The sequence below is a fragment of the Adiantum capillus-veneris genome, chromosome 7, assembly GCF_014529385.1.
Source record: "Adiantum capillus-veneris isolate H3 chromosome 7, ASM1452938v2, whole genome shotgun sequence".
Lineage (NCBI taxonomy): Eukaryota > Viridiplantae > Streptophyta > Polypodiopsida > Polypodiales > Pteridaceae > Adiantum > Adiantum capillus-veneris.
Genome location: NC_140937.1, coordinates 169078529 through 169106257, shown reverse-complemented (window position 1 = coordinate 169106257; position 27729 = coordinate 169078529). Strand labels below are relative to the sequence as shown.

Genomic DNA, 27729 nt, shown 5'->3' with positions numbered 1-27729 from the left:
TTGGTACAATACAATCTTTGTGTTCCTTGTGACCTAGGTGATGCAATGAAGATGGAAAGCTTCATGCATCACAAGCATAACATAAACTTTGTAGAAAGCATTAACTATCCCAAGCCTAAGTCCCAAGGCCTCAAACACCTTCGAAGGTGGAGAGAGCTAGCGGGGAATGAGGATAGGGAAGAGGAAGAAGAAACATTTCATAGGAGAAAGAAATAGTTCCTCACTTATCATCACTCTTCTTGCTAGCATACATAATAGCATAGTAATGAAGATGGAGAAGATGGCAAGCTTAAGCATTGAAGCATGGCTCTTGGTTGGATTTGCATTCTATAGCCAAGAGTGTTGGTGTAGGCTCTCACTTCTCACAAGCTTGGAGAAGGAGGTGGAGTTCCTCAACTTTCACCAAGTGAGAATCATCCACAAAATGAGTGTGTGTGTGTGGTGTATATCCCCCTAGCACCCCCCTTGCTTGCTTGGGGCGAGTTGTGGCTTTTTCACATGTTTCAAGCTCATTGAGCCCCTCTCCCCTTAGCCAATCACATGCAGTATGCAGTCAAGTACATGTGTAGTCTTTTGACAAGTGTCCTCCTTACCCCTTAGAGAGAGAGAGAGCTTGAAAATATATGGATATTTGCTGGATGGAACTAGAAGCTCATTGGACCCCTCTTTAGCCCAACCAAAAGCATTCAAGCACACCATGTGGTTAAGCTTAGGGAGAGTCTAACATGTGTCCCATGTGCCCTTCGAGAAAAAGGATGCCCTTTGGGTGAGTGGAAGGTTAGGTCAAAGATTCCCCTAACTTTGGGACTTTTATGCATAGGAAGCTTCTTAGACACCTTCCTCATTGAGTTTGTAGGGTCTCTTTTTGACTCAAGCTCCTTACCCCCCATGTATGGGAAGCTTCTCAAGTACCTTCCTGATTAAGTATGACAAACACCTAAGTACCTTAGCCATCAAGCATGACAAACACTTTAGGTGGAGTTCCCACCTCAAGCTTGCCTAAGGTCAAAGGCAAGTTTAGGTTGGGTTCCCACCTCAAGCTCAACCCTAGCTTGCCTAAGGTAAAAAGCAAGTTTAGGTCGGGTTCCCATCTCAAGCTCAGCCGTAGCTTGCATAAGGTCAAAGGACTTTTAAAACTAACCATTGGAGGTCTTTAACGAAGCTAACCCTAAGGTCTTTTAAGTTCCATTAGTTAACCTTGCTCTTTGACATACCATCTCTTATTTGGGCCCCTTTACCATTGGCCCCGTGTTGAGATAGATCCGTAAGCACATGTCTATATTCTAACCCTTGTTCCCGTTTATTATCCCACATTAAATGATCAGTTTAATATGAGAAAATCATTTGGGTTGGTTAGATATTAGATTTAATGACATATGCTCTACCCATGCAAGCACTTGCAAAATAGAGATCAAAACTCGTTACCATTCTTTTGCCAAAGACTTTGCTTTCTGATGGATCCTAGTAGTAGCACATTGAATAATACGTGCTTTCAACATGATACCTAATCTCGAACCCCATAAAGTCCAATAGTGAACATTAAACAAAGATTATTTTCTTATCGGCCTTTATTCATTCAAACATCAATTGGTGTGTTGCTTTATCATCTCTCCAATCCTTAGTTTCATTGTACACCGTGAATAGTTTTGTGAGAAAGAAACCTCAATCTCACTGATAAAGCCAGCTTATATTGACGTGCCCTTTTTAATGGCAGGCCTCGTGATTTTATCACTCGTTTATCTAGACTAGAGAGAGAAAATTACTCGTTAGATATATTAAAACGATCCCTAAACCGGGCACGACTGTCATTCAATGTTGACACGAAGAATTAGAACGCTGCAGAGAGCCAGCTTATATTGACGTGCCCTTTTTATTGGCAGGCCTCGTGATTTTATCACTCGTTTATCTAGACTAGAGAGAGAAAATTACTCGTTAGATATATTAAAACGATCCCTAAACCGGGCGCGACTGTCATTCAATGTTGACACGAAGAATTAGAACGCTGCAGAGAATAATTGCCAAAGCTTCGTCAAAGGGATCGCCTGAGGCGGTACTGTGGTGATATGGAGTCGGAGATAGAGGTGATCTCTTCCGAGCAGCCGCACAAAACAGCAGCCGATGGAGGGGGCCCTGCGCTTCCCCATGATCTCTTCACGGCAGCTGCCTATGGCGATCTGGAGAAGCTTCAGCATCTTGTGGAAGTGCAGGGTCTCTCTGTTTCCCGCCCCGACGGTGCAGGTTACTTCCCTCTTCAGTGGACTGCCCTCAACAATCGTTCTGCTGCGGCTCAGTACCTCATAGAGGTAATTCCCATTTTTGAACATTTTTCTCCCACGCTGTGCTTGCTGGTGTGCAGAACTTGTACCAGAAAGTGTCAAAACTGAGGTTGCACCATTCTCGCTTTTTTCCCTTGCTTATGAATATTGAAATTTGGTCGATACGTCTATATCCTGTTTAAGTTTTCTGGCGCTTTAGCTCAAAAGAAGTTGATAGATTGTGAGCTTTTGGAAGTTCTACCAGCTTTCATTGTTGAGAGAAGAAGAAGAAGAAGAAGATGAGAGAGGGAGAGAGAGAGAGAGAGAGAGAGAGAGAGAGAGAGAGAGAGGTTTTGTGCAGGATTGATGTATTTTGGACATCTTCTTCACATTTTATGAGGCAGTTGAGTAGGACAACCTGTAGCTATCATGCTTCTTGATTTTGAGAAGTCTTATGATAGTGTTGATTGGGATTTTGAGAACCGGTAGCTATCATGCTTCTTGATGTTGAGAAGGCTTATTGATAGTGCTGATTGGGGTTTTTTGGAGGGCATTGTACAGAGGATGGGCGGATTTCCCCTTACAATGGATTAGAGGTGTTGTTGCGTTATACCGTACTGCTTCCAGTGTTGTCACTATTAGAGGCCACACTGGGTGGAGACTTTCTCTATCTTGCTTAGTTCGACAGGATGTCCCACGACATCATACTTGTTTCTATTTTTTGTTGAGGCTATGTCGCTTTTCTTGCATCGTAGGACTCCACAATTGTCAGGTCTTGGTATGCATTTGGATGGCTCACCAGATTTGTTGGATCAGGAATATGCATATGACACTTTCCTCTTTGTACGTTATGACATACACACTTTGGACAGTTTACGGGATGCTCTAGCTACCTTTGCTTGGCCAGTGGTGCACTCATCAATTGGCACAATTCTTTTGGTTTTCTTGTAGGAGTTGATGGGGATGTCAGTGGGGTGTGCTGGGCAATTTTACATTGCTGCCTAGAGGACAGCCTTGCAAATACTTGGGTTTTCATGTTGGCATTGATGTGTCTTATGAGCAACAATTTGAGCAAGTTTTACATTCTATCACGAGGAAGCTTTGTCATTGGTCTTCCTTGCATTTGTCGTTGGTTGGTAAAGCACTTGTGGTGAATTGGGCCCTTCTTACGATGGCTTGGTTTACTACATCCTACATGACTCTTGACGGGGTCATGGCCCATTTGTGCTGCCTAGTATGCAACTTTCGGTGGAGTGGTTCATATGGTTCTATTGACACTCCTACAAGCTCATTTGGACACATTTATATTGCCTAGAGAAGAGGGAGGCTTGGGAATTGTTGATCTAGAGATGTAGAGCAAGGCATTGCTCGCCAAGCTTATAGTACGTGGTCTATTTCTTGGGGGAAATAATTTCTATACCATGCTCTATCACGGATTTCTCCTCTGTTTGGGTCTATGGATAGTGCCGTCGCTTGGCGTTTGACCATCAATGTCACAAACTGCGGACGTGTCAAGCCATCGATAGTCTCTATCTTGGTCGGATCCATCTGCACTCCCTCTGCTGAGACAATGTGTCCCAAAAAGTGTATCTTTGGTAGGAAAAATTTACTTTCTTCGCATTAATCACTAACTTGTGATCTCGTAATGCCTGAAAGACTTGAAGCAGATGATCTCTATGTTCTGTCTCATCCTTGGAGAAAATAATGATATCGTCAAAGAAAGTGCCAACAAATAGCTTGTACTCTCGAAAAATCTTGTCCATCATCCGGTTAAATGTCGCAGGAGCATTGGTTAGGCCAAAAGGCATCACCAAAAACTCAAATAACCCAAAAGTCGTCCGAAAGGCTGTCTTGTAGACGTCTCCCGGCGCGATTCGGATCTGATGATATCCACTCTTCAAATCAATCCTGCTAAAACACGAGGATCCTTGTGTCTTGTTGAGTATATCATCGATCCTAGGAATCGGAAATCTGTTCTTGATGGTGATTTTGTTGAGAGCTCTATAATCGATGCACATTCTCCAAGATCCGTCTTTCTTCAAAACCAACAACACTGGAGAGCAATACGGTGAAGTACTAGGCTGGACTAGACCCTTTTCCAAGAGGCCTTTCACTTGGTTCATAATCTCTTTGTTCTGGGCTCGGCTCACACGGTAAGGTGGCTGGTTCGGTGGTGTGCTTCCAGGTATCAGATCAATGGTATGATCTTCAAGACGAGCAGGTGGTAACTCGCGTGGCAGGCCCTCTGAGAAGCAATCGTCGTGAGATTGGAGAAAATCTTGGCGTTCTTTATCAAGTTCAGACATATTTGTCCTATCCTCATCACTCAACTCTTTCAAAAAGATCGAGTAAACAAACAGACTGGATTTTATTAATTTAGAAATGGGCGAAGCCGATACAATAGGGAGAGACTCGCCCTTAAGTTTTACATCGAGCATACCGGTTCTGCCCTTCTTTGTTGTCAAAGTCGCTTTACTCGCCTGATAGTAGACCACGACGTTGTTCTTGTGGTACCAGGGAATTCCCAAGAGAACATCACAACCTTCCAAAGGCATTATGTAAAAGTCCTCATGCCCCAAATACCCTTGACAATGCAACCAAAGTTTGCCAATGACAGGTGTAATGGCTACGTTCGTGCCGGGTTCCGCTAGAACCGCCTCTGCAAGTGGTCCCATCCGATCGGGAGTGATCTTGACCCGCGCCGCCAATTTCGGTGAAATGAAGTTGGCCTTGGCTCCTCCATCAAAGAAGATCAGGGCTTCTTGGTCTTTTACTTTGTCCCAAGCTCGGCAAAGTTCTGTACTCTCGTCCAACGTGGTGGGATCGGTACCCACGCAATCTGGAACCAATCCTGTTTTCATCTTGCCTTTTCTTCCACGTTCCTCAATTGCTCTCGAACTCTCAGGCCTCTCGTCGTCCTTGTCGTTCTGTTCTTTCTGTTCCGTTTTAGGGCACTTGGCGGAGATATACCCAGTTTCCCCGCATCCAAAGCATTTCCCTTCCTTGATGTAGCGAGCCCTCTCCGAGGAGTAAGTTTGGGTCGTGCATCTTTCTTTTCTGGGTTTCTCTTTCTCTTTCTACTCTCATTTGTCGAAGTCTGTTCGGCTCTTTTTGGTCATGATCTCATCGGTGGGGTAGGTCAAACTGCCTGAGTGAATGGCAAAACCCCGTTTCGCATGACTCATCAACTCTTGAATGGAAGCTGACTTTTGTTCCAAGTAGTGATCTCGGATCTCTGTAGGAAGACCCAAGGTAAACCGCTTATTTTCTTCCTTAAGATCTTCTTAAATGAAGAGGCGGGTAGAAAAGAGCTCCAGAATCTCTCGCAATAAGCGTCCACTGTATCCTTCTTGGTCATCCGAAGATGGTTCCAAGCAGTTCGTATATCGCGTTCATACTCTCGAGTGAGCCAAGAAAAAATAAAAAGCCTCTTGAATCTCAGCCATTTAACTGGCGCAGTCTTGTTTAAAAGAAGCGTGGACAACCAAGTTCGATCATTCCCCTTAAAGTAAGAGGCAACTCTCCGAATCTTAGAGCGCTCTGAGTAACGCCCTCCCACGAAAGCGATGTCAAACTGCTGTACAACAGACAAAGCCCTCGAAGCATCTCTATAACCAAAAAACGTGTCAAATTTAATTGACCGTCCGTCCACCTTCCTGAAACTCTCTGACTTTCTTGCTTTTGTCTTCCAAAAGGTCATACTGGTTGGCTTTGTAAAAATTCTTCTTCTTTGCATAAAAGTTGCTGTCATCAAAGTCCGAACTGTCTGTAGACGAGTCCTTTTTTCCTTCGCTTTTTGCCTTTTCTGTCTTCTTCGCTCGAGTCAAATGAGCTAGAAGAACTGTCAGAAGAAGAAGAAGAAGAAGAACTGGGTACTCCTTCAAATGGAACACGCTTCTTTTGCTTTCTTGCCTCCCAAATAACCCGGGAAGTCAGCGCCTTTCTTCTGCTTTTAGTCGTGCTTTTTAGCTTTGTTTTGCACGTCAAAAAGTTGAGCAATTCGTGCATCAACCACCTCTTCTAATTCTTTCTCTATATACTTCTTGGTTTCTTGAGAGCAGGTTTTCGGGGTGGTTTTGTGGTCTTGTGGCACTGTGTGTGCACCTCCTCAAAAGAAGTCTTGCTCATATATTTTACCAATTTCGGGTCCTTGGCAAAATTAAGCATCATCTTTGTTGCCACGCCGATCAATTGTCGACGCTTCATCTCTTGACGCTCCGCCTAAGTAGGCCGAGGCGGGCCATACTCCTCGCGTGAATCTTTGTTGTGATCCCTTCCCGCATGTGCGGATGCAGAGGGAGTTGACTAATCTTTGCTTGTGTTCTTGTGGTACCAGGGAATTCTCAAGAGAACATCACAACCTTCTAAAGGCATTATGTAAAAGTCCTCATGCCCCAAATACCCCTGACAATGCAACCGAAGTTTGCCAATGACAAGTGTAATGGCTATGTTCGTGTCGGGTGCTGCTAGAACTGCCTCTGCAAGTGGTCCCATCCGATCAGGAGTGATCTCGAGCCGCGCCGCCAATTTTGGTGAAATGAAGTTGGCCTTGGCTCCTCCATCAAAGAAGATCAAGGCTTCTTGGTCTTTTACTTTGCCCCAAGCTCGGCAAAGTTCTGTACTCTCGTCCATCATGCTGGGATCAGTACCCAAGCAATCTGGAACCAGTCCTGTTTTCATCTTGCCTTTTCTTCCATGGTCCTCAGCTTCTCTCGAACTCTCAGGCCTCTCGTCGTCCTTGTCGTTCTGTTCTTTCTGTGCCTTACTAGGGCACTTCGCGGAGATATGTCCAGTTTCCCCGCATCCAAGGCACTTACCCTCCTTGATGTAGCGAGCTCTCTCTTGAGGAGTAAGTTTGGGTCGTGCATCCTTTTCTTTCTTTTCTGGATTGTTCTTCCTCTTTCTACTTTCATTTGTCAAAGTCTGTTCGGCGCTTTGTGTCATGATTTCATCTGTGGGGTAAGTCAAGCTGCCTGAGTGAATGGCAAAACCCCGTTTCTCATGACTCATCAACTCCTGAATGGAAGTTGACATTTGTTCCAAGCAGTCATCTCGGATCTCTGTAGGAAGACCCAAGGTAAACCGCTCAATCTGTTCCTTGAACGAGATCTTCTTAAATGAAGAGGCGATAGAAAAGAGTTCCAGAATCTCTTGCAATAAGCCCACTGTATCCTTCTTGGTCATCCAAAGATGGTTCCAAGTAGTTTGTATGTCGCGTTTATACTCTCGAGTCAGCCAAGAAGAAATAAAAAGCCTCTTGAATTTCAGCCATTTAACTTGCGTTGTCTTGTTTTAAGAGAAGTGTGGACCACTAAGTTCAAGCATTCCCCTTAAAGTAAGAGGCAGCCCTCCGGATCTTAGAGTGCTCTGAGTAACGCCCTCCTGAGAAAGCTATATCAAACTGCTGTATAAAAGACAAAGCCTTCGAAGCATCTCTATAACCAGAAAACGTGTCAAATTTAATTGACTGTCCACCTTCCTTAAACTCTCGGACTTTCTTGCTTTTGTCTTCCAGAAAGTCATATTGGTTGGCTTTATAAAAATTCTTCTTCTTTGCATAAAAGCTGTTGTCGTCAGAGTTTGAACTATCTGAAGACGAGTCCTCTGTAGAATTGTTAACCACGGGGCGAGAGTTAGGCTTCTTTGCCTTTTTCTTGCCCTTTCCGAAGCTTTGCTGTTTGCTTCGCTTTTTGCCTTTCCTGTCTTCTTTGCTCGAGTCAGATGAGCTAGAAGATGGAGCAAGCAACGTGGTTCAGAATGCAACGGGGGTCACATGCGCAGATCCATCCTCACCCTTAGCCACAGACCTAAACCCGCGGTTGATCACCATAGCCAACTTGACAAGCTTGCGCATTGTGCCAAGGGTAGTGACGAGCATCGCAGTAGCTGCTGATGACGTGGCAGATTTCAAAAAATTGCGTTGACATGATGACGTGGCAGGTTGTACAGATTTTCGCGTTTTACGTTGACTGCTGTACTGATTTCCGTGATTTACGCTGACAGCTTTTTGACATTGCTAAATATGTGCTAAGGGCTCATTCTCTGGCATGCTTCCTGGAGAACGTGCAGAGTCTGGAGTATCGGCTTGTACTGTGTTGATGCAATATAAAGAAGTACCGAAAGGGGCGCCAAGGTTTGGGGCCAATACTCTCTGGGGTGGAATTCCGCCACTCTGTCGCGTGTCGTCTCTCTCTCTCTCTCTCTCTCAGTTCAATTGTTATTGAAGTGCTAAAAGTCTGTTCAGTCTGTTCTTTTCTATTGGCACGTGGTGCCCGTCTTGTGACAAGAAGCATAAGAAGAAGTAGAAGCAACACAAGAAGCAGAAGCAACTGATGACGTGGCAAATCTATACGGACAGCCTGGATTTCGTGCTGACTGTTGACGTGGCGGAGTGTACGGATTTTCGAAAATTGCGCCGACATGTTGACGTGGCAAACTGTACGGATTTTCGTGATTTACGCTGACAGCTTTTTGGCATTGCTTTTGGACCGAAAGCTTTTGAGTTTGAAGCTTTTCACTGTAACTGCTTTTCAGGCCAAGGGCCTTCAAATATGAGGTTAGGACTCATTCTCTGGCATGCTTCCTAGAGAAGGTGCAGAGTCTGTTGATGCAATATAAAGAAATACCGAAAGGGGCGCCAAGGTTTGGGGCCAATACTCTCTAGGATGGAATTCCGCCACTCCGTGTCGCGTGTTGTCTCTCTCTTTCAGTTCAGTTGTTATTAAAGTGCTAAAAGTCTGTTGAGTCTGTTCTTTTCTATTGGCACGTGGTGCCCGTCTTGTGACACTTGCCCTTTCCGAAGCTTTTCGTTTTGCTTCGCTTTTTCCTTTTTCTGTCTTCTTTGCTCATCAGAAGAGCTAGAAGAACTGTCAGAAGAAGAAGAAAAAGAACTGTGTACACATGACGGTGTGAGGCCTATGGGACCACACTCAAAGTTGCTATTTGGAATTGTAATGGATCTATGCGTCTTGATGTGGGTGCTTTTGAGGAGAGTTTTACCGGGAGATACATCACCTTCCACTCTGAGACACATCAGGCCCTTGGGTAGTCTATGCCTCACATTAGTGGATACAGATGGGAGACAGTTTGTAGACAGGAGACACGATCAGAGCACAGAGGGCAGGGCTCACGAGGAGTGGCAGTGTTATTCAGGGAGGAGTTGCAGCCATTGATACATATACCTGTAGGGATGAACAAGCTAGGTACATGTGGGTGAGATTGAGAGCAGAGACTGACAGATATCTTTACATTGCCATTTGCTACTTTCCTCCGAGTACGTCAGTATATGCACCACCCAGAGGACAGTCCCCCTTCTCTATTTTGGATGATGACATATGGGAATTCTTTAGAGATGGTGACATTATCATTCTAGGGGACTTCAATGCTAGGACTGCCCATCATCAGACGGTATTTTATGATACTTCAGAGGAGATGCTGAGAGAGCTGGATGTTGCAGAGACGGGCCTATCCAGAATATCACAGGATGGGGAACATAGTGAGTCTGGACGGCACTTGATAGACATGGGGACTACGCATGGAGTGGCCATCTTGAATGGCTTACAAAGATTTCCTGTTGCGGGAGGCTTCACATGCTTTCTACACAGACATGGAGCCAACACGGTAGATTATGTCATGGCACAGCCGAGCCTCATCTCTAGTATCCAGGATCTCATAGTTGGGCGCGGACTTGTGGGGGTGGCAGTGGATGTAACAAACTTGGACACTCTAAGTGAAGAATCTACCGCAACAGCACCAAATAACCACTTCAAAACAGTTCACAGTTCACAATTTATTCAACATTGGCCTGGCGGAGTTCCGTGCCTAGAGGTATTGCCCCAAAGGCTGGCGCCCCTTTCGGTATTTCTTTTTGTATTAAGCTGAGTTCAAATTACAAAAGTGCGGGCAGGCGCTCACACTCAGACTCTACGTACAGATGCTCTGAGTTGTGAGTGACCTGCTCACATATTTAAAGGTACAAGGGATGCCAAAAGCAGAGCCCCAAAAACTGTCCCAAAAGTTGAAAATCAAAAGCTTAAAAAAAAGCAACTCCAACTTTTCTCTCTCAAGCTCTCTTGAGCCCTTGAATAAACAAAAGTCTCTCTTTCAATTTGCGTGGGATAAAGCAGCCAGCAAAAGCGTAGCAAAAAGCATCGCCCAAAAGTTGCCAGGCATTTCCGCAACTAGCGCCGCTTTTTGCGGGTGTCCATATTGCTGGTCTGCCACGTCAGCAATGCCACGTTAGCCTCAGCCAACATTTGCGCGGAATTTTCGGGACTGTTTTCTAGCTGGGGGGTGTGTGTACTGCTGCCCATAGCTAAGCCATGCCACATCACTAATTTGTGACATACCCCCCTCTTGAAAGTATTGTAATCGTCCTCGATTACGCCTGCAAAACAGACGGAAGCCATAAACTATCTTAGCAAACACTGACTGTTAGTACCGACGCACTAGGAACACACATCTAGCACATGTACCAATCGACAGTCACATCATACGACATCACATGACATCACTTGACATCACAAGACATCACATGACAAATCACATTCAACATTCATTTGGATCTTACACTATGATTTATCGGCAATGTAGCTAGCAATTGCATCTAGATCCAGTCGGGACCTCATAGATGCCCGATTGACTAACCCCTATTGCAACCATGTCTGTTCGAGATCATTTAGACCAAAATGCTGCAGTCATTTCGTCTATTAGTTCCTGCACTTAAAAAAGAAGTCAAGAACAAATCGGTTTCATATTCAAGAATTCCATTCCATAAACTCATAAAGCAAAATACTGTCAGCTCTCAGTATCCCTGAAGCTCAAAGAGACATCAGTGACTTTAGTATTCTAAAATATAGGCATTTGTTGACAAAGGAGTGGAGTAACTCCCCTCTTGTGCATCCCACTGCACCAGATCTCTGGCCAAGTTGAATTTTGGGTTTCATTTGGAATAGACTATGCTAAACCAAAAGCTTCAAGGTAAAGTTTCACAATCTGAGGAGTATCCGCTAGGTGCTCCTCCTCCATCCACTTCGCATCCAATGCAGGATAGTTCTTGAATTTAACCAAGAACCGCCTTCTTTGTGTCCTTATGTGCCAAAATCTGTTCAGGAAAAAGGATCTCTTCGTTTTCTTCCACTTCGGGTTGCTCATCGGGCTCCCCATCTTCGGGCACATCACCTTTAAAAGGTTTCAAGAGACTCACATGAAATGCATTGTGAATCCTCCAAGTGTCAGGGAGTTTTAGTCGGAAGGAGACGTCATTGATCTTTTCAGAGATCTGGAAAGGTCCGTAGTATCGCCAATTCAGTGGTTTTAGATTTATTGAAGTCTTACATCTCAGATCAGAAGACTCAATGGCTACAATAACACAGTACACTCTTCGATGGGGAAGGCACCATTTGAGATTGTTGAAGGCAGGGTTGTCCACGTTCGACGTACCGTACGTTCCGTACGTTCCGTACCGTACCGTACGACTCGTACGTTCCGTAGTCAATTTCTCTTTCAAAGTCTGAAAGGCAGTCACCTCTGTGGGTCCCCAGGAGAAAGGGACTCCTTTCTGCGTCAAAACATGCAAAGGGGAAGCAACCTCTGCAAACTTTCGAATGAACCGCATGTAGTACGAATACATCCCAAGAAGCTTCTAACTTCATGGACATTCTTCAAATCGGGCCAATCACGGATAGTCTCTATCTTGGCCGGATCCATTTGCACTCTTGCTGCTGACACAATGTGTCCCAAAAAGTGTATCTCTGGTAGGAAAAATTCACTTTTCTTTGCGTTAATCACTAACTTGTGATCTTGTAATGCTTGAAAGACCTGAAGCAGATGATCTCTATGTTCTGCCTCATTCTTGGAGAGAACAATGATATTGTCAAAGAAAGTGCCAACAAACAGCCTGTACTCTCAAAAAATCCTGTCCATCATCTGGTCAAATGTCGTAGGAGCATTGGTTAAGGCAAAAGGCATCACCAAAAACTCAAATAACCCAAAAGTCTCCGAAAGGCAGTCTTGTAGACATCTCCCAGCGCGATTCTGATTTGATGATATCCACTCTTCAAATCAATCCTGCTAAAACACAAGGCTCCCTGTAATCTATCGAGTATATCATCGATCCTAGGAATCAGAAATCTGTTCTTGATGGTGATTTTGTTGGGAGCTCTATAATCGATGCACATTCTCCAAGATCGATCTTTCTTCAAAACCAACAACACTGGAGAGCAATACGGTGAAGTACTAGGCTGGACCAGACCCTTTTCCAAGAGGTCTTTCACTTGGTTCATAATCTCTTCGTGCTGTGCTCGGCTCACATGGTAAGGTGGCCGGTTCGGTGGTGTGCTTCCACGTATCAGATCGATAGTATGATCTTCAGGATGAGCAGGTGGTAACTCGTCTGGCAGGCCCTCTGAGAAGCTATTGGCATTAGAGTGGAGAAAATCTTGGCGTTCTTTATCAAGTTTAGACATATTTGTCCTATCCTCATTACTCAATTCTTTCATAAAGATCGAGTAAACAAACAGACTGGATTTCATTAATTTAGAAATGGCCGAAGCCGATACAATAGGGACAAACTTGTCCTTAAGTTTTATATCAAGTACGACGGTTCTGCCCTTCTCTGTAGTTAATGTCGCTTTCCTCGCCCGATATTTGACCACGGCGTTGTTCTTGTGGTACCAGGGAATTCCGAAGAGAACATCACAACCTTCCAAAGGCATTATGTAAAAGTCCTCATGCCCCAAATACCCTTGACAATGCAACCGAAGTTTGCCAATGACAGGTGTAATGGCTACGTCCTTGCCAGGTGCCACTAGAACAGCCTCCGCAAGTGGTCCCATTCGATCGGGAGTGATCTCGAGCCGCGCCGCCAATTTCGGTGAAATGAAGTTGGCTTTGGCTCCTCCATCAAAGAAGATCAGGGCTTCTTGGTCTTTCACTTTGCCCCAAGCTCGGCAAAGTTCTGTACTCTCATCCATCGTGCGTGAATCGGTACCCACGCAATCTGGAACGAGTCCTGTTTTCATCTTGCCTTTTCTTCCACGTTCCTCAGCTGCTCTCGAACTCTGAGGCCTTTCGTCGTCCTTGTAGTTCTGTCCTTTCTGTGTCTTTTTAGGGCACTTCGCGGAAATATGTCCCGTTTCCCCGCATCTAAAGCACTTCCCCTCCCTGATGAAGTGAGCCCGCTCCTGAGGAGTAAGCTTGGGTCGTGCATCTTTCTTTTCTGAGTTGCTCTTTCTCTTTCTACTTTCATTTGTTGAAGTCTGTTCAGCTCTTTGTGTCATAATCTCATCGGTGGGGTAAGTCAGACTGCCAGAGTGGATGGAAAAACCCTGTTTTGCATGACTCATCTACTCCTGAACAGAAGCTAACTTCTGTTTCAAGCAGTGATCTCGGATCTCTGTAGGTAGACCCAAGGTAAACCGCTCACAAGATCTTCTTAAATGAAGAGGCGGGTAGAAAAGAGCTCCATAATCTCTCGCAATAAGCGTCCAGTGTATCTTTCTTGGTCATTCGAAGATGGTTCCAAGCAGTTTGTATATCACGTTCATACTCTCGAGTCAGCCAAGAAGAAATAAAAAGCCTCTTGAATTTCAGCCATTTAACTGGCGTAGTGTTGCTTAATAGAATCGTGGACGACCAAGTTCGAGCATTCCCCTTAAAGTAAGAGGTAGCTCTCCGAATCTTAGAGTTCTCTGAGTAACGTCCTCCGCGAAAGCGATGTCAAACTGTTGTACAAAAGACAAAGCCTTCGAAGCATCTCTATATCCCAAAAACGTGTCAAATTTAATTGACTGTCCACCTTTCTTAAACTCTCGGACTTTCTTGCTTTTGTCTTCCAGAAAGTCATACTGGTTGGCTTTGTAAAAATTCTTCTTCTTTGCATAAAAGTTGCTCCAATCAGAGTCTGAACTGTCTATAGACGAGTCCTCTGTAGAATTGTCACTCACGGGCAAGATTTAGACTTCTTTGCCTTTTTCTTGCCCTCTCCGAAGCGTTGCTTCTTGCTTCGCTTTTTGCTTTTTCGGTCTTCTTCGCTCGAGTCAAATGAGCTAGAAGAACTGTCAGAAGAAGAAGAAGAAGAACTGGGTACTTCTTCAAATCGAACATGCTTCTTTCCTTTTCAAATGTCGACTGACGACCCAAATAGCCCAGGAAGTCAGTGCCTTTCTTCTGCTTTTTGCCGTGCTTTTTAGCTTTGTTTTGCGCGTCAAAAAGCTGAGCAATTCGTGCATCAACCACCTCTTCTAATTCCTTCTCTGAATACTTCTTGGGAGCAGGAGGTTTCTTGAGAACGGGTTTTGGGGGTGGTGTTGTGGTTTTCTGTCATTGCATGTGCACTTCCTCCAGAGATTCGGGTCCTTGGCAAAATTAAGCATCATCTATGTTGCGGTGCCGATCCATCTCTCGACGCTCTGCCTGAGTAGGCCGAGATGGGCCATACTCCTTGCCGGAATCTTTGTTGTGATCCCTTCCCGCATCTTCGGAAGCAGAGGGAGTCGACTGATCTTTGCCTGAAGCCATAGGTGTCGCGGAAAAAAATTTGGGATCGGATTTCCCGTAGAAGAGAAATCGGCCGTGTTCTGATACCACTGTAACAGACTTGGAAACTCGAAGTCAAGAATCTACCACGACAGCACCAAATGACCACTTCAAAACAGTTCACAATTCACAATTTATTCAACATTGGTCCGGCGGAGTTCCATGCCTAGAGTTATTGACTGGCCGCCCTTTCGTTATTTCTTTTTGTATTAATCTGAGTTCAAAGTACAAAAGTACGGGTAGGCGCTCACACTCGTACTCTGCGTCCAGATGCTCTGAGTTGTGAGTGACGTGCTCACATATTTAAAGGTACAAGGGATGCCAAAAGCAGAGCCCCAAAAATTGTCCCAAAAGTTGAAAATCAAAAGCTTAAAAAAAAGCAACTCCAACTTTTCTCTCTCATTGCTCTCTTGAGCCCTTGAATAAAGCAAAAGTCTCTCTTTCTATTTGCGTTGGATAAAGCAGCCAGCAAAAGCATAGCAAAAATTATCGCCCAAAAGCTGCCAGGCATTTCCGCAAACAGCGTCGCTTTTTGCAGGCGTCCGTACTACTGGCCTGCCACATCAGCAATGCCACGTTAGCCTTAGCCAACATCTGCGCGGAATTTCCGGGACTGTTTTCCAGCTGGGGTGTGTGTGTACTGCTGCCCATAGCCAAGCCATGCCATGTCACTGATTTGTGACAGTGGATCATGCTATTGTGTCGCTGACCATCTCTTTCCAGTTCAGTGTAGCACACATTCCACGAGTAGCAGCCCCTACTCGCTACATCTTCACGCGGGAGACGGATTTTGTATACATAGACGGGATTTACAGACGCCTATCCACTGAGGAGCCATGGCGACCTAGGGAGGAGCTTACTACTATACTGACACAGACATTACATGATTCAGCAGCAGAGGCATACCCACACACACAGCCTGAGCAAAGACGTCGTTCTGGGAGCATGCCTCAGAACAGCTTGTATGATGAGGAATGCTGTCAGACTAGAGCCAGACTTCAGAGGGAAGTGCTTTTGGGGACATCACTCACAAACAGTCATAGATTGACTTCCGACACCTAGTGCGGCGGAAGAAGAGAGCATTTTTGGCTCGACTAGAGCAGTTTCTATACCAGCTATTCTTGAGTCAGGACTCTTATGAGGCATGACGGCTCTTTCATGAGAAGTCCCCCGGCCATTACCTCTATAGAGACCTGGGGTCAGTATGCATCATCTTTGTACACAGTTTCTGGACAGCAGCCCCTTCCCGCCCCCCTCGATCCATGCCCACACACATTGTTTTTTTCACCGTTGAGATGGTGAAGAAGGCCATTGACAGGATGAGGATTGGGAGAGCATATGATCATGATGGTTAGGGGCTGAGCATTTCATGCATGCCAGAGATCTACTAGCAGAGCTTCTAGCAGTTATATTTAAACGTGCCATATGTGAGGGCTTGCATGATACTTGGAGCCTATTTACGATTGTACCTATCTTCAAGTTAGGAGACCCTATGGAGCCTGGAAATTATCGCACTATCATGATTGGACACACATTGGCACGGTTGTACGCATCCATTGTTGAGCAGCAGCTGAGTAGATGGGCAGAGCGGGAGGGAATGCGTGTTGTTGGGCAGGCAGGGTTCAAGAGAGGTTTTTCTACTCTTGACCATATCTTGACACTCAGGGCCATCATCGAGGAGGGCAGATCCCATGGGAGACGGATCTATTGTAGCTTTGTGGACTTCCGCAAAGCGTTTGACATAGTAACCAAAGCTAGATTGATGCGCAGATTACAGGAGATGGGAGTACCCACAGAGCTCATTTGGGGGATCATGGCATTGTATAGATCAGTAGTAGGGCATTGTATAGATCAGTAGTAGATTAGCAAGGAGACATTGCAGTTGAAGTCCCGAACCTCGCAGATCTCACGTTCCTGCAGCAGATCCTCGCCGCACAGTTTGATCCAGCGTAGTTTACAGTTTCAGCCCAAAAAACGCAGATTTCAGCATCTGCGTTTTCAGCACGTCGTCGTCGCATCGTCGCCATCGACATCGTCACCGACATAGGGTTAGAATTCAGCAGATAAAAATTTACAGATTTCAGCCATTAGCGTTTTCAGATTTCAGCCCGTCTCGTAGTCGTCCTCATCGTCGTCGACGTCGTCGGCAAGTCCATAGCATTTTAGAGATTTGTGCAATCAATAGTAGACTGCTCTCGCCATAGAGAGTGGGGCCTTCGGAGGAGGGTTTGACAACATTCTGGTGTCGTATTCTTCTCTCTCCATCTCTCAGTCTCAGCACCTTCATTCAGAGTGTTCACCACTTTGTTTGTGTCCATTGCACTCTCTAAGGAACGGAAGGCTCTCCCTTCCGTAAGTAAAAGGAACCTTGAGCACAGTTTGGAGCACTCATCTTGAGCAAAGTTCAACATTCACTTCCGCTGCACCTTACATTGGTATCAAAGCTTTGGTAGTGTTCTATATCACACAAGGAAAGAACCATAGAATTTTTTTTGCTTGTTGCGGTCGCACGTAACCCAAGTCTTCTTGGGCGTGTCGATTCCTAATCGTGTTTTGGAAGAGTGACAGGAAACCCAAGAAAGAAGGGCTTGTTTAACCTCCCCTTGTCTCTCTTTTTACTCATCGAGAGCGGACTGTGCACTTAGCGGCCGGCCAATCGACGTGAGGTGGGAAAAAGCAACCTTGGTGTGAGCGCAAGGCCGCCAAGGGGTGTGCCCACAGTAAAGAGGAGAGCTCGGGTAAGAGAAGATCCTTCTCTAACACAGATTGCAAGCTAAAGAAGAACCTCAAGAACTCAAGGACTCAAGAACCCAAGAACCCAAGAGCCCAAGAACCTCAAGACCCACCAAGAACCCAAGAATCACAAGAACCCAAGTTCCTCGTGAACTTAAGAACCCAAGACTTCAGTGTGTGCTCATTACCTGAAGCGGAATGGATACTTCGCATGGAGGTGATGAGCATGGCAGTGGTGAAGAAGAATTTTCCCCACTAGGAGGTTTTGTTGACCCTCCCTCTTCCCCATCTACGCCAAGGATTGTACTAGATCCTATAGAGGCTTTGGTCAAATCGGTGATGGACATGATTCTACAACAAGAAGCGCGACACATAGAAAGGCAGGCAATCTTGGATCGTGAACACGAAGAAAGAATGGCAGCCTAAGGGCGTGAGCGCGAGCAAGCACGCTTGGCGGACGAAGAAGAAATAGCAGCCTGAGAGTGTGAGCTCGAGCAAGTACTCTTGGCGGCCACAAAAAGAAAAACAGAATTGAATCGCGAGCAAGTTGCTTATTCTTCATCTCTCATTTCTAATGTGCAGGCGAAGATTGAAAAGAGTCAGGAGAAGGAGACTCTTTCAGTCTTTTCTTCTCCAAAGCTCAACACACATGATTTGCATGATAATGATAAGCATGATGATTTACATGATCAAGATGTGATTATTCACGAGCATGATGATTTGAATGATCAAGATGTGATTATTCACGAGCATGATGATTTGCAGGAAGAAGCTGTGATTGTTCACAAGGATGGTGGTTTAGTTGATACTTTTTCTAGTGAAGCTAACCTCATTGCAGATTCGATCAATCACGAAGACCCGATCTTGGCTCTCGAGGAGAGGGCCAAAGAACCCCCACAGGAAGATTCGATCAATCACGAAGTACGGATCTTGGCTCTCGAGTAGAGGCCTAAAGAACCCCCACAAGAAGTATTATGTGTACGAATGATTAGTCAGCACGCATTGTTCGAGTGTTTCATTCGTGATGCTTTCCTGTATTTTAGTCACCGTCCTTATGTGATCCCTTTTCACAGGCATGACATATTGTACGATGAGCACGATTCACTCTTGAATGAGCACGCATGTATGCGGATTACTCATGAAAAGATGAAATGTTTGCATTCAAGGAATTCACATTTCATGTCTCTTCCTTGGCATGACACAGCATCCGAAAGAGCACAAAAGAAGGATTGAGCATCAAGTATCGGCATTTCCATTGTGTTTTGCCACAGTTGATTGATTTAGATCAGAAAGTTACGATTCGACCCCATTGTTTGCGTGTGTTTGATGGACGGTTTGGTACTCCGTCACTTTGTTCATCTGCATTGCATGCACATTTTTTTCAAAGAAATAGTCTTTTTCCAGTCACTTTACATGGAATGGGTATGTTCATGTTTTTGTGTTGGAAGTGGTTTCAGGAATTTTTATCCTCGGAGATTCTTGAAGAAGGCAGACGCATGACTATAGACGAAGTTGAAGCATTGAAGGAGCTACAGATGACTTTGTGTCGCTTTCGGCGTTGCCCAAAGAAGCAGACCTTTGTTGGCGATCTCCCTCGACGCCATACAGTTCGGTACCAGTACCTCACTTTGAAAAGGAGGGGATGTCATGTGCACATCTAACCCTATGTGTACGTGGACAAGCTACTTCCTGACGTGGGTTCAGTTCTATTAGATTAGGAAGTGTTCAAGCACTTTTGTGAGTCTCTTCGCAGACCGTGCATGTCCAGACACTTAGATTAGATGCATATCCTCTGGTTGCACACAGCATGATCATCGATTTCTATCAGAACCCATCAAGAGCATTTTTACAGTGCATAGACCTATTTTTCCTATTTTAGCCAATTTTCACTTATTATTTTTAAGTGACTTTTGCTGGGAACTAGGTAGGGCAAATTTAGCAAGCAAGTATATAAGTAAAGCTAGCGCTAGCACTTTCTGGCAGAAAGGAGGCAGCAGGGACCTGACATCCACAGTGCACCTTCTCAAGCAAGAGACCCCCGGCAAGAAGACTCAGTGTTTTCAGCCAAGAATAGCGAGTTTTTCTTCAACTGCAGAACCAGCCTAGCGTTTTGCAATTACAGGCCAACCCGGCGACAGCAGGAGCCTAGCGTTTTTGCAACAATCCCAAATTAAGCCCTAGCGTTTTTGGTTTGCAGATCAGCCTCGGCATTTTGCAGATTCATCGCGTCAGACATCGCAGTAAAGTCCTGAGCCTCGCAGATCTCACCTTCCCGCAGCAGATCCTCGCCGCACGGTCAGATCCAGTGTAGTTTGCAGTTTCAGCCCGGAAAACACAGATTTCAGCATCTGCGTTTTCAGTGCGTCGTCGTCGCATCGTCGCCATCGACATCGTCACCGACATAGAGTCAGAATTCAGCAGATAAAGATTTGCAGATTTCAGCCATTAGCGTTTTCAGATTTCAGCCTGTTTTGTCGTCGTTGACATCGTCGCCAAGTCCATAGCATTGTAGAGATTTGTGCAATCAATAGTAGACCGCTCTCGCCATAGAGAGTGGGGCCTTCGGAGGAGGGTTTGACAACATTCTGGTGTCGTATTCTTCTCTCTCTATCTCTCAGTCTCAGCACCTTCATTCACAGTGTTCACCACTTTGTTTGTGTCCATTGCACTCTCTCACTAAAGGAACGGAAGGCTCTCCCTTCCGTAAGTAAAAGGAACCTTGAGCATAGTTCGGAGCACTCATCTTGAGCAAAGTTTAACATTCACTTCCGCTGCACCTTACAACTATAGATATATTGCCCCCCTTCCAGTACTCCCTGGATGCACCCTCTCTGACTCTTACACAGTCCGAGACCACCAGGCTCATCCACTAGGACCTGACTCAGCTAGACACCAAGAGGACTGGGTACAACCAGCATAGGAGCTGAGCACGAAGATGCCTTTCTACAGAGAGCATCTTCTCCAGCTTACGACGGACGGTTTTGTGACGAGGCAGAGATACATGGACATTCACTTGTCTCATGGGATACGATGTGCTATTGACCAGATACGCATATCCTCACACTAGCTGCGGATCGAGACTGGGAGATACAGTGGAGTGCCAACAGAGGCCAGGACATGCACCCTCTGTGACATGGAGCCTGAGACAGAGTTACACTACACATGCCACTACCCCGTCTACTACGAGGTACGAGGCCGCTTCCACTGCTTGTTCAGAGAGGGCTTTGGACCACTCTCCAGAGTCATGAGGTACGAGGATCAGAGATGCCTGGGTTTGTTTCTGCTCGAGCTGCGTAGACACAGAGAGAGCCTGATGAGAGGAGAGGCTAGCCAGTCTCAGAGACACATCACAGACTTCTTTAGAGCAGACACTGGACACCCAAAGGAGCTACTACCACAACAGATCTTGTCGCCTCACACCAGAGGTACATTGATCGATCGAGCGACTGAGCTGGGGAAATCGAGACACCCACGACTGCGGAAGACTACACAGCATCGACGGAGGCTACATGAGAGGATTCGGATCACTTTGCGCCGACATGCACGACACCCGGTCAGACTGCTGTCCATGGAGGAGATTGATGAGATCCGCCAGCGAGTCCCGATGCTGGATTTAGCTACCCCAGATAGCTGCTTAGTTCACGCCTACCAGTTTAGGATCCCATAGTACTTTTATTTTATCAATTTATCATTTTGTCATTTCATTTTGTTATTCTGACTTTGTATCAGATTCACCACATTGTAATGCTCTGGTCTCATAGGTCATTTTGTCCTTTTGAAGATGTTAATATAACATTTCATTTCATTTCTCTCTCATGCATGCACACACAGAGTCTAGCTTATAAGTTTCGTTTTTTTAATGTGGTCATTTGAACAGCACGGAGCAGACGTGAATGCACGGGATCTAAGTGAGCAAACCGCATTGCACTGGGCAGCTGTCTCTGGTTCCATCCCAATCGCTGAGCTTTTGCTGCAAAATGGTGCTCGGCGTGAGTGGGTGGACTCTCATGGTTATCGGGTACAATTTTCTATGTAATTTTTCTGCTTTTGGCACTCTGAGGGCCCTATGATCTTGTCATCTAATCGCATTTTGATAGTATTAGGAAACAGCTGTATTACGTGCTTTCGGTGTTTTAGACTACCTGTAAATCACTTCCCATATATTTTTTTATGACAGCAAACGATTGCTTTGGCGTAACTCAAGAGTTGTTCCAAAGGCAGTTTTAGTGATGTCCCTGTGCTGGAAATGATGACTCCTTGTGATAAATTGGTTAGGAAAAACGGCTATGGAAACACATGAAAGCCTGGAATGAGCAAACAAGTTTCAAGGGCTGAAAGGAAGTTTTGTGTGACTATTATGTCTTGCACTCATTGATGAGTTTATTTACGATTTTTACAACTCATGCAGAGATTTATTAGGAAACTGAGAACTGACTAAGTAAGTACCTTGGGAGCTTGGAATGAGGAAACAAATTTCTGGGCCTGAAAGGAAGTTGTGTGTAATGTTTTGCACTCTTATGACAGCAATATATTTGTTGGTATTTTGGCCTAGCCTACAATTTTTAGAACTCAACATGTGGATATTTGTTCGCCTTTTACTCGAGGTTTTTGGTTTTTGCATTAAAACTTTAGTTCCAGCATCAAATGTTTAATATACCATTTGATTTGTCAATAGGAAGTGACCAAGGAAGCATAATGGAATTTTTGGCCTCTTCCTCTGTATTGGCCCTTATTAGATGCCTCTTTCTTTCCTATAATCATCTGTATATCTCTATTCCTTATCTGTGCTGATTCGCAGCTACCTGTCTTGTGGTGTTCTTTGCTTGCTCCCTGCAATGGAAGATTAACCCTGCCGACATGCCACTAGTTTCTAAACCTGGTTACTTGGCTCTGAATCTATGCAGAGAAGCTTTTTCACCATTATTTACATGACACATCTTTATCCACTTGGTGCCATGCATTCAATTTTCTTGCTTCCCCTCTGAATGATCTGGCACACCTACATTGGCCTTGTACAGGCAATCCTCACTAACGCACACATGCATGCTCTTACAGTCACTCTTATTCTGTCCAGTTTGCCTCATCTGTTGCAGTTTTTTTTGTTTCTGCCAGTCCCTTGACTGTCTACGATTCTTGCTTTAACAATTTGTTGCCTTCAGGTGGTAGAATGACAAAAAATTATAGCGTTGTACAAGAAAGGCAAAAGGAGAATTATCCCTAGCCAAGTGCCTTGGAAACATCCATTATACTCCTTACTTGCATTTTGACAGGTCGAACGGTACAGGATTTTGAAGCGTAGAATTTAGAAGACCTCATACTCCAGCCTTCTTACCCATTTTTAGGATGTTTGACTTACCAACTTCGGCCTTCACATCAAAAGCAAGTACATTAAATGATCAGCGGGAGGTTGTTCTGTCATTTTAGATTGGCCACTGCGGCCACTCAATGCTTGACGTACTTTCAGAATCGTTCTTTGTCCAGTGTCCACATCATGTTGTTTCAAGATACTATGTAGTCAGCATTTAGGTATCTGAGCCAATTTTATGGTTTTATTCCCGTTGTGCCTCATGAGCGATCGACGAAGGGAGAGTAATGAATGCTTGTTTTTGGCTTTTAAATTCTTTGTGAGAGCGTTTAATCATGTCCAAAAATGTTTCTTCAGTGGCACCAGTTCTGCATCTCCTTGTTGCTGAATAGCTGTGAATTATATCTGCTGCAACATTGAACTTACGGGATGTAAGCAATTGAGTATGCAGAAGTATTTCTGCATGTTTGTTTTTGAAGCCACATAATTTTTGTGCATAGACACGTTTCAAGAAATCCGCGGATATTTATAGTTATTTGCAAAGTTTCACCCCTTGTTTTACAATCCATTTCCCTGGGTCACACATTTTGAAAATCTAACAGGAGTTTGGATCTTCTCATAAAAATTCTGTAGTTTCGGTTCAGGCAACTCATGTAGCAGCTCAATATGGACAGACAGCTCTCTTATATCATATTGGAACAAAGTGGGGTGCAGATATTGATGCGCCTGATACAGATGGGCGAAGCCCTCTTCACTGGTAGAGTCTCAGCTAATATATATCTGCAAACTATCTGTTTATTGCTTTAGTTCGGTCAAGGGTTTTTGATGTACGGAGCTTTATTTTTAACTAGGTCGCATACCTCAATATTTCCAGGGCAGCGTATAAAGGACATCCTGACTGTGTGAGACTGCTTCTGTTCATGGATGCAGATAGAGGTCGCCACGATAAAGAAGGCATGCTCCTTGCGCCTATTAATGCATTTGAGTCGCCTTAAAAGATAGGCTTTCAACTTCAGAAGCTGATTGTATGAGCCTCACATTATTTGAAAAAGTGCAGGCTGCACTCCCTTGCACTGGGCTGCTATAGGTGGAAACTTGGAAGCATGCACCGTGCTAGTTCAAGCAGGTACAAAGGAAGACCTTCTTGTTGCTGATAAGTCAGGCTGCACTCCTGAACAGCTCGCCTCAAGTAAAGGAAACAGGCGTGTGGCTCTTCTTCTTGTGAGTGATTTTATGCTTTTTTGGCCTTGAATTGTGCTCTCATGTAGAGCCTTTGAAGCTAATCTTGTTTTGTCAGTAGTCTAATGCAAAAAGGATTTTCAAAAATCGAGGAGATGAGGGAAGTTATCTTGGGAGGCTGAGAAGGCTAGGACTAGTTCCTGTCCTCTGGGTTGTAAGCATTTCGCTGTTACTCACATTTATCAACTCTGTTATCATCTGTGAGTTTCGAAACACTGGTTTTGATTTGAGTATGCTGTAGCTCAATCAACGTCTTATATTGCCTTGCACTTTTTTCATTGGCCTTGTTCCCAGCGGCAAGTTTTTATACAATACCAGCTGTTGTTGGGGTGTGGGCTTGGTTGGCAGTGTTTCTTGCAACAATTGGACTGTTCCTTTTGTATAGATGCAGCAGGTAATAGGCTTTTATCAAAGTTTCATGTTCACCACTGAACTATCGTTGATGTTGCCTTCTAGTTGAGTTGAGGATGACTTCCGTTGCAGTTTATAGTTGAAGATCTTTTATCATGAGCTTAGCTGTGGAACTTCGCACATCTTTCTTTCATGGCTTGTTTGTGAGCTTGTGTGCTTATGTGTGAGATTCTTGCCTGACATGTCTCTCTGCTTTATGTCTTGTCTAAATGTGAATCATTATTCATTTGTTTATTGCTTTTGCTCACTTGATCTGGCAGCAAGGACCCTGGTTTCATTCACGTTAGCCAAACGCAAGGTGAAAATGACAAGGTGAGTGCGACTTCAGTACTTCTCTACACGGGTCAAAGTGCGGACACAGAGCATGTATCATGGTGTTTTGTTTGACTGAGAAGGCCTTGTAGTAACAGCAAGCCTTATTAAGTGACGGACTGAGCAATATGGCTCTGTGGGCTGGACATTGGTCTCAATTATGCCCAACCTGCAAGGTACTTCATTTTTTGATTTCTTGTGAAAATCTCCATTATGTGATAATAATATTCAAATCTCCAAACAGGTTGTACGACCAGTACGATCCAAACACTGCTCTTCCTGCAATAGATGTGTTGAACAGTTTGATCATCACTGCCCCTGGATCTCCAACTGCGTTGGTAAGGTAAGATAAATTTGCAAACAGATAGGAGCTTCAAAGTACTTATACATTTCCACCATGATGTGCAGAGCTCAGCTTTGTAGTTTTGTTGAGTTTTGGTTAAGGGTGATATCTGGTAGCAGGTTCTAATTGCAGAAATATTTTGCTTTAGGAGCCATGTAGGCTTCTTAGTTGGTGAAACTGTTGATACTCCAAATACAAAGCTAGCATGCATAAATTCCTGAGTGCATGTATATCTCAATGTGTGTGCTGTTTTATCTGCCTCCTTTAATTTATGAACTTACGGACTTAGGGGCTAGATATTGTTTGCTGCCTTTGTCAAAGACTGGGCATATTTTTTTATTTTTGGCAAATCATGGCTTTTTGGAGAAGAGTAAAGCAATTTCTTTACTGATTTGCACCTTGTTGGGCTTTGCTCCTAAAGGATTAAGGACATGGTGTTCATTTAAATGTGGCTTGGTTGACATACTTCTCTTTGATGGGGTATACTGCTTCCATTTTAGTTGTGGCTTAGTTGTAGTTTCTTTGCTTTTGAGCCTGAAAATTTGTCATAGAGTTGTACTAAAAACATGTCAAATCATCTTCCAGGCTTCAATTTTGCTAGGTAGGGTAATTATTTCTCTAGCAGAGTCTCTCAATTATCTTCTCACCAAGTTGCAAGTAGTGAAGCTGTATGTAAAGTCATAAAATGTGTAATTTGGTTTGTGCTCTTCCTAATTATTTGTTGTCGGATTTTTAGAGAAACAAGTGGGACTTCGTCGTGTTTCTCAGCCTAGAGACTGCAGCATTGCTTCTTGCTGAGATCGTAACACTTCAGAGTATGTTCTCTAGATCACAATCATCTGCAAATATGTTTTTGTACATTTGGGTGTTATGCAATAGCTTTGCATTTCAGGACTCTGTACGGATACCAATGCTCAACTATCAGGAAGAGCTTGGATCAGTTATGTTGCCATACATCATACGGGTGCTATGGTATCCCTCGTGGCAGATGCTTTCATGCTCTGTGGGGCTTCACTGTTGACAATCAAGCAGGTGAAACAGGTAAATCAGGCTGACTAAGGTTTTCTGAATATTGCATCTGCTACAAGTGCAATGAACTGTTGTAATCTCTGTTTGTAGATAGCCGGGAATATTACAACAAATGAAACGTTCAATGCCAAGCGATATGGGTACTTGAAAGGTACAGATGGCCATTTTTATAACCCATATGACAATGGCTGTCGCAAGAACTGTAGCGATTTTCTTGTCCAAGGTTATACTGAAGATGTCGAATTGCCCGCACTTGATTTGCATTGTCTCAACCCAACACGTCCAGAGTGCAACGTGACACCTGATCCCTATGATACAAAGCTGTCTTCGCATGCATAGATTTGAGAGTCGGTAGATTCATATTGGTTGTAATGCCAATGTCATCTATAGCAGAGCTATTGATTTCGAGCAAAAGGAAGAAAGAAGGAATGCAATGGCAGGTCAATTCTTTCAAGCTGCAACTCATGATTCTTATCTGATGTGATGCAAGGAATTACAAGAAAAGGACAGTAATTAAAGATGAATCCATGTTTCCCTGTTATTCACTAAGCATTGACTTCCATGTTATTCCCTCATTGGCTTGTCTGCTGATCATGTGTCACTTTTCTTGGAGGTCAGTAAACTATGTTCTTGTTTGGTTGGTGTGGGGAGTGATTTGAGTGGTGCTGCCAAGTAGCTTTGTTAACTATCTCGGAATTGGTACTCTAGGTGTTAATCACTCTGAACCCGGGTGCGTAGTATCGCATCTATCTCTAGCTATCCAAGTTGAGCCCATCTGAAAGTCAGAAACAGAGAACATTTCCTGCACCTAATTAAAGAGCAGCCAATCACGATTTGCGGTGTTTGTACTAGCTGTGCCTATTGAAGGTTAGGTGGAGCACGAGTGGTCGACCACCTTGGTCACTACCCTGACACACATCGATGCATGCACGCGTGCACATTCTAGTGAGTTCCACACACACACACACACACACATCTGTATTGTGATTTTTATCATCTTATGCACATGCCTACTTCCATTTTTTGGATTTCAGAGCCCCCCTCCAAAAGAAGTTTTCAAGTATGCTAGTCTTGCATTAAAATTTTTGTGCACTTTGCGAACATTCCATGAGAGCCATAAGGCCTCTATATACTTAATTAACTTGAACATTGGACTAATCATAAATTTTGACTTGATTAAAGATGTGGATATAAGATTTTTTTAATGAATATACCTATTTTTCTAGTAGGCTAGTTTATCACGCGTGTGGCCAAAATATGAATGTTCATTGATTTGAAACTCTCTCTCTCTCTCTCTCTCTCTCTCTCTCTCTCTCTACACACACACATCCTTGTGGAGGAATAAGGATGGATTGATGAAGAGGCTGATATAAATATATGTTGAATGTCGCTACGCAGAAGGGTAAATTATTTTATCACGTAAGTGCCTCACAAATCACCTAAGAAACACTCATAGTCATACTATCTTGATAGGAATAAGGTATTGATTTGGGTTAAATCTATGATTTGTGTAACACTATTTTGTAGTAAATCGAAAGTTGGGACACCTCTCTCTCTCTCTCTCT

General features: G+C 44.3%; 1 protein-coding gene across 1 annotated transcript; it reads left to right on the top strand.

The window, feature by feature from the left end:
• The first annotated feature begins 1955 nt into the window (after positions 1 to 1955).
• Positions 1956 to 26804, top strand: LOC147455027 (protein S-acyltransferase 24-like). The gene is made up of 13 exons (XM_086516896.1): positions 1956 to 2303; positions 21403 to 21543; positions 23475 to 23587; positions 23705 to 23784; positions 23888 to 24051; positions 24131 to 24269; positions 24364 to 24463; positions 24741 to 24792; positions 24891 to 24968; positions 25037 to 25135; positions 25872 to 25950; positions 26028 to 26176; positions 26255 to 26804. Exons 1-13 carry the CDS (start codon positions 2064 to 2066, stop codon positions 26501 to 26503), a joined length of 1683 nt encoding a protein of 560 aa, XP_086373022.1. The 5' UTR covers positions 1956 to 2063; the 3' UTR covers positions 26504 to 26804.
• The last annotated feature ends 925 nt before the right edge of the window (positions 26805 to 27729 follow it).